Source organism: Temnothorax nylanderi, unplaced genomic scaffold (genome assembly GCF_030848795.1).
Source record: "Temnothorax nylanderi isolate EJ_2023f unplaced genomic scaffold, tnyl_v1.0 TNYL_tig0078_pilon, whole genome shotgun sequence".
Taxonomy (NCBI): Eukaryota; Metazoa; Arthropoda; class Insecta; order Hymenoptera; family Formicidae; genus Temnothorax; species Temnothorax nylanderi.
Window position 1 is genome coordinate 759,603 of NW_027249140.1, and position 12,488 is coordinate 772,090.

General features: G+C 39.5%; 1 protein-coding gene across 3 annotated transcripts in view; it reads left to right on the forward strand.

Annotated features, from left to right (window-relative positions):
- Fas3 (fasciclin 3) overlaps positions 1-5,915 on the forward strand; it is a 301,684-nt gene extending 295,769 nt beyond the window's left edge. For 2 of the 3 annotated variants that reach the window (XM_071709517.1, XM_071709518.1), the window contains 4 exons: positions 87-117; positions 378-458; positions 3,474-3,648; positions 4,342-5,915. In XM_071709517.1, coding sequence (XP_071565618.1) covers positions 87-117; positions 378-458; positions 3,474-3,648; positions 4,342-4,536 — 482 coding nt within the window. In that variant the 3' untranslated portion in view covers positions 4,537-5,915. The remainder of the gene's footprint in view (positions 1-86; positions 118-377; positions 459-3,473; positions 3,649-4,341) is intronic. The other variant, XM_071709519.1, reaches the window with a different exon arrangement.
- Positions 5,916-12,488: the final 6,573 nt, after the last annotated feature.

The window sequence follows — 12,488 nt, forward strand, 5'->3', positions numbered from 1 at the left end:
AAAAGCTCTCTCAGGGTTTTGCATTTATTACGAAAGCACTTTATATTTAATTGTCCGATTAAAGCAAAACTTGTCCTTACTTTCAGGTCACTCGTCCACCAGGAATCTCGGGGAGTCGTGAGTATACCGAAATTACGATATACGTCTTATACGTTATTATTTCAATCCACATTATCGCACTCTCGCTTACCAATATCTATCACACTCGCACCCGGCGTCATGACTAATACTTTCATTCTTTCGTAGTGCTTTAGTTTAATTTAGCCGTGTGACGCGATTCAGGGACGAACGAGCGAGAGATCCCTCTTCGTCGCTTTTCCGTCACTCGACTCGATTTGTCGTTCCGTAGAACTTTTGCCAAGCATGCACATTTTCAGAGACTTCGCGGACCCAGCGACGGGCGTTAGCCTTCTTCACCTCGGCAAATCGAAAACTACGGCCGATGTCGTTAGAAAAAGGCAAGCAGCAGCTTTTTTTATTTTATACGTTTCTCGCAATGTCGCGCGGATATGTGTCCGTCGACGCGCTCGCTTTTCTTACTCGTCGGACCTAATTGGATTAAATTGTCCGGAAAGGCAGCGCGGCCAACAAAGTATTTGTTCGCCGCCCGTTTTCTGCGCAATTTGATCAAACTGGGAACTGTTCCTCGTCTCGTTGTGTTACCGGCAAAAATAAATCCTACGTGACAATAGATTAAAACCTCTTGTTACCTCACGAACTGAAAGAAAAAAAAGTAACGAAAGGATTAATCAACTTTTTTACGATCATCAATATACGTTGCGGGAATAAATCCGGCAATTATCTCTTGCCCAGACAACACGCATGTCTAAAAGACTTTAATTAAAGACGTCTTAAGAACGCCTTTAAAACTTTCCGAATGTTTTTATAAGACATTTCGTGGAACAAACACAGGTATTTATTTTTGTTTTACTATAACATTTATCAATTAAAATCAAGACTATAAAAATATAATTTACCGCCAGGTCAATTTGGTATTTAGATATTTTGCATTATTTAGTGTTACAACAACATAATTAAAACGGAGAGCTGTTTGGAAACGCAAAACAAGAGGAAAAATACAAGACAGAGACTGGAATTAACTGATACATCGGTATGTTAAAAATTCAATACTTACATAACTTTGCTAATGACAAAACCGCGATCTCCGTTGTTACATATAGATTGTTCTAAGTTATGTAAATATTAAATTGTTTATACACCGATTTAGCAAGCAACGCTAGATCTTCTTTCGTATTTTTCTTCTCGTTGACGCATCTGCGTATTATTATTTTTTACTTTGCAATATGTCTAAAAATAGTTAAATTAATCGAATAAATTAATTGAAATAAGGCGTCTATAAGACATCTAAAAGACGTCATAAGTCGGATCATAAGACCTTTTAAAAACGTCATAATATTATGATCTTTCTGACAGTTTTATATAAGACGTCTTTCAGACGTCTTTAGGAAGTCATGATGTTCTCTGGGTGGTTTTTTTTTCAACATAATAATTAAAAAATCACTACATATCGGTACAAGTTAAAATAATTAAGAATATAAAAAGAAATAATCGAAAATCTATTGTGGGGTAGATTCCTGATAACGTTTAATGCCGTCTACAGCCATAACATAAATGATATGGGTATAAGCGACCTCATTCTCGTATCACATTTATCAATGAGATAAACAAATAAAAAAATGAGGTCAAAGTTAGAATACGGCTGGGTAGACTTTGCGTGTCGTATATTTACGTAATCGCGTTACATAGATTAATTATTGCGAAATATGTATAATCAAGCAATTAAAACTCGTAATCGAGCAGTCTCAGCGATTCCTCCATTCTACGTAGCGATATCGGATTTTTTATCCTATATTCTACTTTTGCTTCTATAATTCTGTCTTATTACAATTAGTGAAGGTCGTACGAGAAGCGTGTAAAATATAAGGCGGAAACGATGCAACGATATCCGTGACGGAATCGAGGATTTCGCTTGCAAATATCTCGAAGCAATTAGTTCGAGACTTAAGATTTTACGACGTTAACGATCCATAAAAATACGATCCGAAAAACGCATTAAGATGCTTGTAACTCATGATTAATTACTATCGCTGCACATTTTTTTCGATGACGAAAGTTCACGGTTCGCGGGTTTCCGAGTAAGAAAATAATAATAATTTTGTTGCTTATATATACAAGATTTATTCCGGGTAGTTATAAAAAACGTAAAAAAAAACCGTACAAAAGATGAGGCATCAACAACAAGATGGCTGCTGCTACGCGATATCCCACCTGTAGCCCAAAAAGACGATAATTTGGTCGTGAGGAAACAGAACGTGGAACAAAAAAAAAGGAAGAGAAAATACGCCGCTTAATTAGTGGCAGCGCGTGGCATGTAATATGTAATACGCTGCTTATCATGCGAATCTCCTCGCATTTTTGTAGAAGATTGCGCATTCATAATCGACCGATCTCAAGGCCGCTTATATGATATCCCGCCCCAGTAATCTTAACCGTGAAAAACTTGACGCTTCATACTTATTATGCGTGCGCTTTCTGTCCATTGGCTGTTTTGTTGTAATTCACGTATAGCAATCTGTGTTAACCGCGGCGCTTATGTTGTAACTCTCGGAAGTAAAAACTCCCTAAGCATTCAAACGACTAACGCTACGCTAAGTCAATTAATTTTTTAACGCGCCGTTAAGTTCCATTGGATAATCAATTGCATCATGCGCGCGACATGGAGAAATAGTGTCTATTATCACATCATTCGCCACGTTACGTGTGAAACTTTCTAAAAACTTCACTTCAATATTTACAATTCTCGCTGCATGTGACTATGTGTGAAATATGATCTAAAATATCTAACACGAATTTAAAAAAAAAAACAATTTTGCAGAGTATCACGCATTTTTTTATTTATGTATTTTCAAATATTTCATAACGGATTCTTTATATTATTATCATTCTAATTTAGTTTTAATCGTCATTTTTGTCTAATCACGGATTCACATTTGTATGCTACGCATAAGAAGAGACAAAGAGCAAATTGACAAAAAAATAAAGAAAACCTAATAGCTTAATCAATGTCGTACTTGACACGAAGATACAGGTTAATTACATACAATTTATGCATGTAACTATAAACGTTCTGAATAGTACATTCATTAATCTTCCGCTAAATTAAATCATCCGCTAAACTAAAAAAACAAATATGATACATATACGTTCGTACAAACACGTGCAGTAATTTTGTACATCTTCATTGGGATTAGTAACTATTCAATGCAAAACGAACTTGTTAAATATTTGTTCTTCTCTAATATCGAAAAGTTAACATTATAAGCGCTGCATAGTTTTTAACGTTTTGTTTTCTTCGTGAAACTATTGTTGCGTGATCATGTCGAAACGTGTCTTATCGCGAAAAAAAGACAACTTAATTCTCTTTGCATTATACATACATTATATGTACATAGAAGTGACACAGAGAGCGCCGGCAGATATTCCCGATCAGAAGTGGACGGAGCGTCGTCCCGGGGACAACGGAAGCCCCGGATCAATCTGTCCCGATTCTTTGGAAAGAACAAAGATAAAGTATCCGGCGCTGATACGGACACCATGAAGACTGTCGTTACCGTCGACGACGAGAAGGTAATCGCTGCTGTTTTTTTTTTCTACGCGGTTGACGTATTTATAACTCATTATCCTTGGTATGTTTTATTATTTCTTTTCTTACGCCAATTCAATGTCTTCGGTGTTTACAATAATATACATGTCGGAAATTTTTTTTTTAAATTATGTATTAATGATTAATTAATGCTGCAACAAAGCAAAATCTGAACTTCTGCAAATCTTCGTTATCAACTCATAAAAAAGCCGATATAAAAAATTAAATTATGAGTAATATCAAACTTTTCTCTTGTAAAATTTTGGATTGTTCGAGTCGAACGAAATTAAATATTAAGTTAGGAAGGAAATAACACGTGCCTGGTACGTGTTCCTCCTTATAATATTTCCTTATAAATTATAAATCTAAATACCACAACCTTAGAGTTTGCCTCTGTAATGGTGGATAACGAATGCGGTAGATTATTAACGAGTTTTTTAAATCATAATCTCTTTGTTTTTATCTAAAATATAAAATTAATTTTATGTGATATATAACATTCAGACGTCACGTTAGTTTTTCTGCTTGAGTATAAAAAGAACTACTTATTACAGGATTCATTTATTCATTTTTTTTACAAACTACTTATTGTAATATAAATGTACGTCATCACGATAATATGCGCAATCAAGGTTCTTTATCGGTTTCTGTACATCTGAGAAAAACATGACATGTAGCTGCAGACCGCTGAGCCGGCCGGGCAAGAAGGCAGAACGAATCCTCCGGCAAGCGAGGGTGGAATAGTGTACGCGGAATTGGATCTCACGCAGCAGCAACAAGGCGCCGCGCCTCGCCGAATTAATGAGGACAAAACGGAGTACGCCGAAATCTTGTACACGAAACCAGAAACCGAGGAAACGGCAGACAAATAACCGCATTTCCGCAATTGCAATTAAGACGATCGTGTGTTTCCCCTTTCAGGACGACGCGACGTCCCATCTTTTTGCAAAATCAATTTTTTCTACAGAGGAAGTAAAACGAATACACAATTTAAAACGCGAAAAATATTCCAAGGCATCGCTTGTTATTGACTTTTCCGTTGCAATTATCATGCGATCGCACATATATAAATGGACACGGTTGGCGTTCCTCGTTAATTAAAACCCCGTGATTACATGTCTCCGTACGTGTGATACTTTGTTGTACGGTAGGCGTTGTAATGTTTTTTCATGACATCAGTGTTCCCGATTTGTTCTTCGATATTACGTCTAATCACAACCGATCGTTATCGAAATCGGGAGCAAGGAAAAAACCTTTACTGACTGGAATCGAAAACCGTAATACATTGTGGCGCGTGATTGCTATAAGTTCATAACATGTTTCAGAAAGGTGTATGTGCAAATTTTAGCCGTAAGTAATGTTCTTTCGTAATTTGTATTTGCTGTTTTATTGAGAATTTTATGGAAGGTATGATCTTAACCGTCCAATTTATTTTAGTTGCGAGTTCTTAGCTAAACAATTTTATTTGAAATTTTTCTATCGTTGGAACCTTGTATTAATTTGTTTTTGAGAAAATTCTCTGTGAGAAAATATATATCTCTTCCGTTTCTTCCTAAATATTTTTTTAAGCGTATATGACTATCGTAACGCTATTCGTCGCGCTACGTACTTAAATGCAATATTATCTTTAATGTTGTTATTGTCCACTTAAATAATGCATAAGCCTAACAATAATAATCTTATCGCGTACAAGCTGTACGCTTAAAAGTCGTTTAAACAATTTAATCACTTAAAATATGGAGAATTCTAAGAATATTAGTTATATTAAAAAAGAAAAAAAAAGATTAACACCAAACGAACGATTTTTACAGAAACGATTTTTAAGCGAAGTCATTTTTATATATTGTAAAGTTTAATGTGCTTAAAAATTATATATTTAGGCCGTATCGTGTCTTTTTTTTTATTGAATACGCGACAAGCATTTACTAATAATTGTATTATGGCAGATTTACGTATTACAATCGCGTTTTGCATTATTTTTAAGTGATTTATAAGTATGTACCACTTTTTGCAAGAATCTAAGCTGAACGTGTTGTTATATTAAACTAATCACTTAATTAAACTAATCACTAATGAATTATAAATTCCGTTTGATTAGTTCGATTATATTTTAGGTACAAAACCTACGATTATGTCGATTCAAGCGTTTTTCACCGTCCATTACTAACAACTTTAGTTACTTTTTTACGCATTTATTTTAATAATTAGATGTAAGCGTAAAATATATGTGAATAAATTATATAAAATTTAAGCCTTTATTTACTTCTTCTCCCTTATATCACAAATAAATCTTTGATAAATCTAAACTTTCTTTCATAATTTCTTCAATTATATGTAATATTCTTCTCGTTGAGAATGTTCAGAAAGGATAAGAAAAGATAGTTGCATGCAATAAAATTGCATATGCAACAAAAAAATATAAATTAATAAAGATAATTGTGACAAACTTATCGTTTTTAGTCAAATTTGTAACTTGATTACAAATAGATATTTAATATTGTTAATAATTGTTTAATAACTGATTATTCTTTCATTACTTATCAATTTTACATATACACGTGTAAAAAATTGCGTGTTTTATATATATATATATATATATTATATATAATTCCTACAAATATGCTGACATAAAGGTGTAAGGTGCTAATTTATGTTATTTACGAGATGTCGTGTTAATTTGTATATAAGAAGATAATAGTCTTATAATTAATGGAAATGTTCTAGACCTATTCTCTGTTTATTGAATCATTAAGTTTTTCCCCAGCGTTGTTTTCCAAGAGATAAAATAAGAACCTTGGTAGATTTCCAAATGAATCGATCTTGCATAATGCTGATATGTAATCGCACAAGATCGCAGTCAGTCGCATTTTACTCTCCATCATCATGCCACCGTTACGTCAGAATCTTGAAGAAAAACGTTTAATGTCTATTTATGCTCTTAATCAACTCCTAGAATCATCTTTCTTCATTTACCGTAAAATTCCGACGTCGGCCTCAATCATCCTTGTTCTACTACGTCGGTCATTACGTTGCTTGTTTCGCTACAGGTGTACTGTCAGCTTTGTCTCCTTCAGCAGCGATTAAGATACGTACCAATGCGCCGGGACACTTAAGACATATGTCTTAGACCTTTATCATTTTAGTTTTTAAATAACGCGAATTAAAATCAAAGATAAAAATATAATACAAGAAAAATATTTTTATCTTTGATTTTTGATTTTTAATTCTTATTTAAGGACTAAAATGATAAAAATGTCCAGACATAGGTACGCGTCCAGGCATTTTTAGATAAACGATGCCGATAGCTACTGGATCTTTTGAGACATTTCCGCGACTCGAAATCTATGCAAAATCTTCGTCCTCCGATGAAGCTACGTTCGCATAATCGAGCGACTCTATCCCGGGTGGAGAATCGTCGCTGGCGAAGTCTATCAGTCTCGGATAACGATCCGCGGTAATCAAACCAGTGACGGAAATTCGCGTCTCGTACAGATCGGTCAAAGAATCGGCCAACACATCATCTTTCGTCTCGACAGGGTCGAATGGTAGCCTAGGCCTTTTCCGAGGACGCGCTTGACCGAGATTCAAACGACACTTGGTGCTCACGAGCGCATTGTTCGCATTTTCGGGATTCAACGCGGGTTCCGTACGACGAAGCTGCAAACTCTCCAGTTGAAAATCTCTGGTGGCACCCTCGGCGAGACGGCGTCGATACCGCGGATAAGAATCCTCGTCGGGTACCGCGACCGCTCCGGGAATAGGCGCGCCGGGGTCTTCGATTTTTCCCGGCGCTTTCAGCAGAGATCTCGGCAGGATCTTTCTTCGCGCGATGCGGAGATCGGCATCGAAGTCCTCTCGATCGAACGAGAGGCTCAACGGCGTGACGCGTACGCCGAGTCTCTGATTGGTATTGAACATCTTCGTGATCGCGTATATCAGAGCGTTCACATTTTTGCAACGTAGAGCGTAGATCGCGCCGCGATTCCTCGCGAACAACGGCGGGCCGATCCAGCAGGGATCGGCGACGTAATAAGCGTCCTTAGCCGCCAGTGCCGCCAAGGCGATCCTGTTGCACTCGACGATGACGTTGCGAGATTCCTCAAAGGCCAATGCTAGCGCGTCGGTTAACGTTAATCTATTTCGATCGCCGTACAGAATCCCGTGTACACTCGTGCCAAAATCTACGGTCCACGAGTGTGGGAATATCCTGAAGGAGGTCTGCAGGCCGAACCTGTTCTCGGGCTGCTTCGAGCACTTCTGCATCGTACTCCTCAGGCTCTCCGTGTAGTAGGAATCTCCGCAGATCACGGCCGAGTCCAGGACGGCCGGACTCCACCGCGAAGGATGACAGAGATTCTGCATGGCTAGAACGGCGACGCATATGGCGGCGCGGTTTTTCCCGGCTCGTACGCCGAATCGACGATCGTACGCGCCGATCGTGCCCCAGATAGAGTAAATCAGGTCGAACACTTCGATCGCATAGTTGTTCCAAAATCGCCGATCGAACTTGGATGGATCCGACCTGTCGCCGCCCTTCGCTCTCTTACGCGATCTCATAATCGAATGCGTGAAGTTCCACTGATAGTCGAGGTAGACCCACATGGGATCTTCCTGGAACTTGTCGTACGCCGGCGCGTCGATGGAATTCACGTGAATTCTATGGAGGAAGAATCCGGTCGTGCCGTCGTATTGATTGAGACACATGTGCTTCACCATTTGACGCACGCAGGAGAAGATGCACAGACAGGCGTTGCCGTTGGCGAGGGTCTTTCTGCCTCTCGCATCGCATTGGTAAGGATCCAGGTAATAGTAGCAGTTGGTCGCTCTCGAGTACCAAAAGCCGTAGCAGCAGTTAGTAAAGTGCAGTATACCGCTCGTGTACGTCTTAAAGTAATTTTTCAGATGCTGTTTCACCTAAACCAACGATTATAAATATAATGACGTTTAAAAATTAAAATTATAATATTAAGAGTTATAATATTAACTTCAATAAATTCTAAATGTGACGTATGCTATTTATTAGACAAATTATAATAAATAAATATAAATAAATAAAAATGAATAGAATAATTAGAAAAAAATCTACTTTTCTCATATATTAAAATGGTAAAAGATAGAATAAAAAGCACAGAAAAGATATAAAGAAAATAAAAACGAAAATAGATTTTTAAAAATCCTTTTAGTAAATAGAGCTATATGACAGGATACATTAAAATATAATAATTAGTAGAAATGACATAAAATTTTATAAATACATTTAAAAAATTAATAACTGTGTCAGATAAAATTTTAGAAAGTAAAATCGGAGAATTAATTCCATTTAAAAAAAAAAAATCAAAAGATTTAGAAAGAGTAATTTTCTTCCTTATCTCCTCGGCACTCACTTGCGCGTAAAAATCCTTTCTGCCAGTCCGAGAATTCGTTGTTAGCACGACCAAGGGTGACGCGCAGTCACGAAAATCGAAAAGCCTGTTCATCAGTGGGACATTTCGTAAAATATGTTCCGTATGAAATTTCGGCTCGAAGAATTTTCTATACAAATTCTCCGCGACTTCGAGGACCCTGTCGATCATGCCAGGATGCGGAGACTGAACGATGTCCCTCTTTACCACGACAGCGAGTAACGCGACGAAGTAGCAACGTTTCACCAGCGGTTCCAGCAGGCTGTCGCGATCGCGAAGAGCCACCGTTCCGAGTACGAAGATCGGTTTCGACGCGAGGCCGATCGATTTGAAAATCGCTTGAACGTCATAAGACTCCGGAAGCTCCTTTCGGTGAATCTCCGGTAGAGACGACGTCGTCGTCGGCTCGTGAAGACCTTTAACATCGCTGTAATCGGGCGCCATTTTACGCGCATAGGATATAGTGATCGCTCTCACGGCGAATTCAGTCTCCCGCGGCTCGTCGATCACCTTAACGATCAGCTTGAGAAACTCGCCCAGGCTGCTGGACGCGATCATTCGCAGGCTCTTCGTCCCCGTGACCGTCCACCAGGCGAAGTAATTCTTGCCGCACTTCGTAATGCCCACGTGAGCGTAACGGCAAACGATGATCGCGCCGGTGTAGATCGCCGTCTCGAATATCTTCTTCAGGGTTGACGCGAGATTCCATCCCTCCGTGGCGTACAGGATTCCGCGGTGCATCGGCGCGAATACCGCTCGAAACGCGTAATTCGCTATTTCGAATTCCGGCAGTGCCCCATCGATCATGTCGCTCACGGAAGTGTCCTCGCTCGCCAACACGTTGTCAAAGGCGTAATCGACGGCAGCCTCGAATAAGCGGTTAACAGTACGTTCCGACCAGGACGCAGGATCGTGGATCAACGACCACGCCAGGATGCAGAGATCGATGGGGATTGCAATGGCCGTATGGTTACGAAATATCCTCTCGGGCGGTATTCTTCGCTCCTTCGCCGTTTCCTCGCGACCCTGATCGCGCTCGATCTCTGACGGCTCTTTGAACGGCGTCAATACAGGCATGGTAATGTCGTTCTCCAAAACAATCGCCTCGAGCATCGAGGCCTCGTGATACCGCATCGGCGTAAAACCGACGGCCGTGATGTCACGATCGGGATCCAATTCCGGATCCGGTGCGACCCACTCGGCTAACTCGATCAGAGACATTTCGGACTCGATCGTTGGCGTTGGCACGTCCAACTTTACCTCGCCGCGAACCGACTCTTCCGATTCCTTTAGCTTCGCGCGACGCTTGACGTTCCTCCGTTTCCGTTTACGTTTCGTCATTTCCATGTGAGTGACTAATACGGTGTAGAGGCGAAAAGGCTCTCTCACAGTTTCGCCGGCGTTTTCTTTAACTCTATCGAGCATGGACTTGAGATCGCGGAACCTCATAAGGCAGCAGTAGCCCTCCTCGTTCGCCTTACCTTTCTCGTCGCAAGGATAAGGATCGAAAACGTAATATCTATCGTCCGCCTGCCAGATTGCGTAGGCGCAATTTGTCAACACCAATATACCGGTCTGATGTTTTTCTAGAAATTTTTTCACGATAATATCAAGCTCGTCGGTTGGGGAACTCTCGAGGTCGGAGCAGGTAATTTCTTTCAAAACAATGTTGAAACTTCTGCCAAACATGTTTATCCTGTCAAACGTTCTATACCCATTGTGTCGCAATCTGCCGACATGTTGGTCGAGCATATCGGCGAAGCGAATCCATTGATCCAGAGCGTTAGCGGGAAAGCGATCTACATCCAGCACGATTTTCGTCAAAATGCAGTATATAGCCGCGTAGTAGCAAGGTTTGAAGTAAGCAGAATCAATTCTTGCGCGATCCAGCAGACTGATATTGCCTCGTATTATCTCCACGTTTTCATCCACAACCTTGAAGTAATATTTAGATCAATAGCGCGCTAAATAGATCACTTATCAAGTATCCAATTACATGCAAAAATGCTGATAGAAAACAGATACTAATTAGTTTATGAAACTTTCGTGATATGAGATATCGAATGCTTACACGTGACATGTTTTGAATGTATTAAAATTACTTGGAAACCGACAACTTTCGATGATGGAAGTTCTACTTTTCTTTCGAAATCTTCTGCACTAATTATCATTTTCTGCATCTCTACCGTTTTGACATCATCTTTCTTGTCCGGTGGCTGAATGCAAAGAAAACTTAATTAGAATAAAAAAAGTTTTTGTAAAAATTAAAAATATAATAAGTAATAATATCTATACGAATAAAAAAAATGTGATAATTTTGCAATTTTTTCATATTTTTGGACTATATTGTATAATAATGTGCGTTCTTTTATTATATTTTTGTAATTATTGGAAAATTAATGAAAATTAACCTGCAGCTTAGGGCGGAATTTCGGGAATATTAATTTGAATAGTAGCTTTTCCGCATCGCGGAGATTCTCTTTGACAGCAGGCACTTCTTTCGTCTTCGGCACGATCTTTCGCTTTCGCCCATCGAGACTTATCAGGTGCTTTATCGTTAAAACGGGGGTTTTAATTATCGGTCCAAGTGGTATCAGTTCTGGTCTCGCGGCGTAAAACACTCTCGATAACTTCCCTAACGTTTCGTCTTCTTTCTTTTCCAGCTCCCCTCGTCCGGGATATCTTTCGTCAATCGCTTTATCGATTTCTTCGTCCTGGATGTAACCCTCGTCAATAGCTCTTAGAGGCACCATACGGATCGGAGGCAATCTCGAGTACAAGTACCTCCCGAAAGATAGCTTGATCATCTTCGAAGGTTTCGTGTCTCGCAGCAACGGCACGATCGCAGTTGTTATAGGTTCCACGGGGACATCGCCCTTCTTGATTTTCAGCCTTGAATCGATCGAAAATCTAGATACGAGCGACGGGATCGATCTGTTCGCCAATTTTGCCTCCAGCAAAATGCGGAGCGTTCTCTTCGGCGGCATCACGTACGGCGGTGGATGATCGTACTTCATCTTTTCCAGTATCACTTCCTCAGGCAAGCCATTCAACTCTTCTTCGGTCGGATCTTGGATTTTTACTGTGGAGGTCAAGAGAGCCAAGTTTAAGCGGTAAGGTGCGTCGGGCTGTACGGATTCCCCGATTGTCCCAACAGGATCTTCTAGCGGTTCTAAATCGATATCTTCAAATTCTTCAAATTCTTTTTCTTTCTCTTTCTCCTCCTCCTCTTTCTCCTCCTCTTCTTCCTCTTCCTCTTCCTCTTCTTCCTCTTCTTCTTCTTCCTCTTCTTCTTCTTCCTCTTCTTCTATCACATCCTCTTTATCAACAAGATCTTTCGCTTCTACGTCGACAACCTCCGGCTTCTTCTCCTCGAGCTTTACTAAATCGTCATCAGTAATTGGTAAGAACTTTGTTTGGAA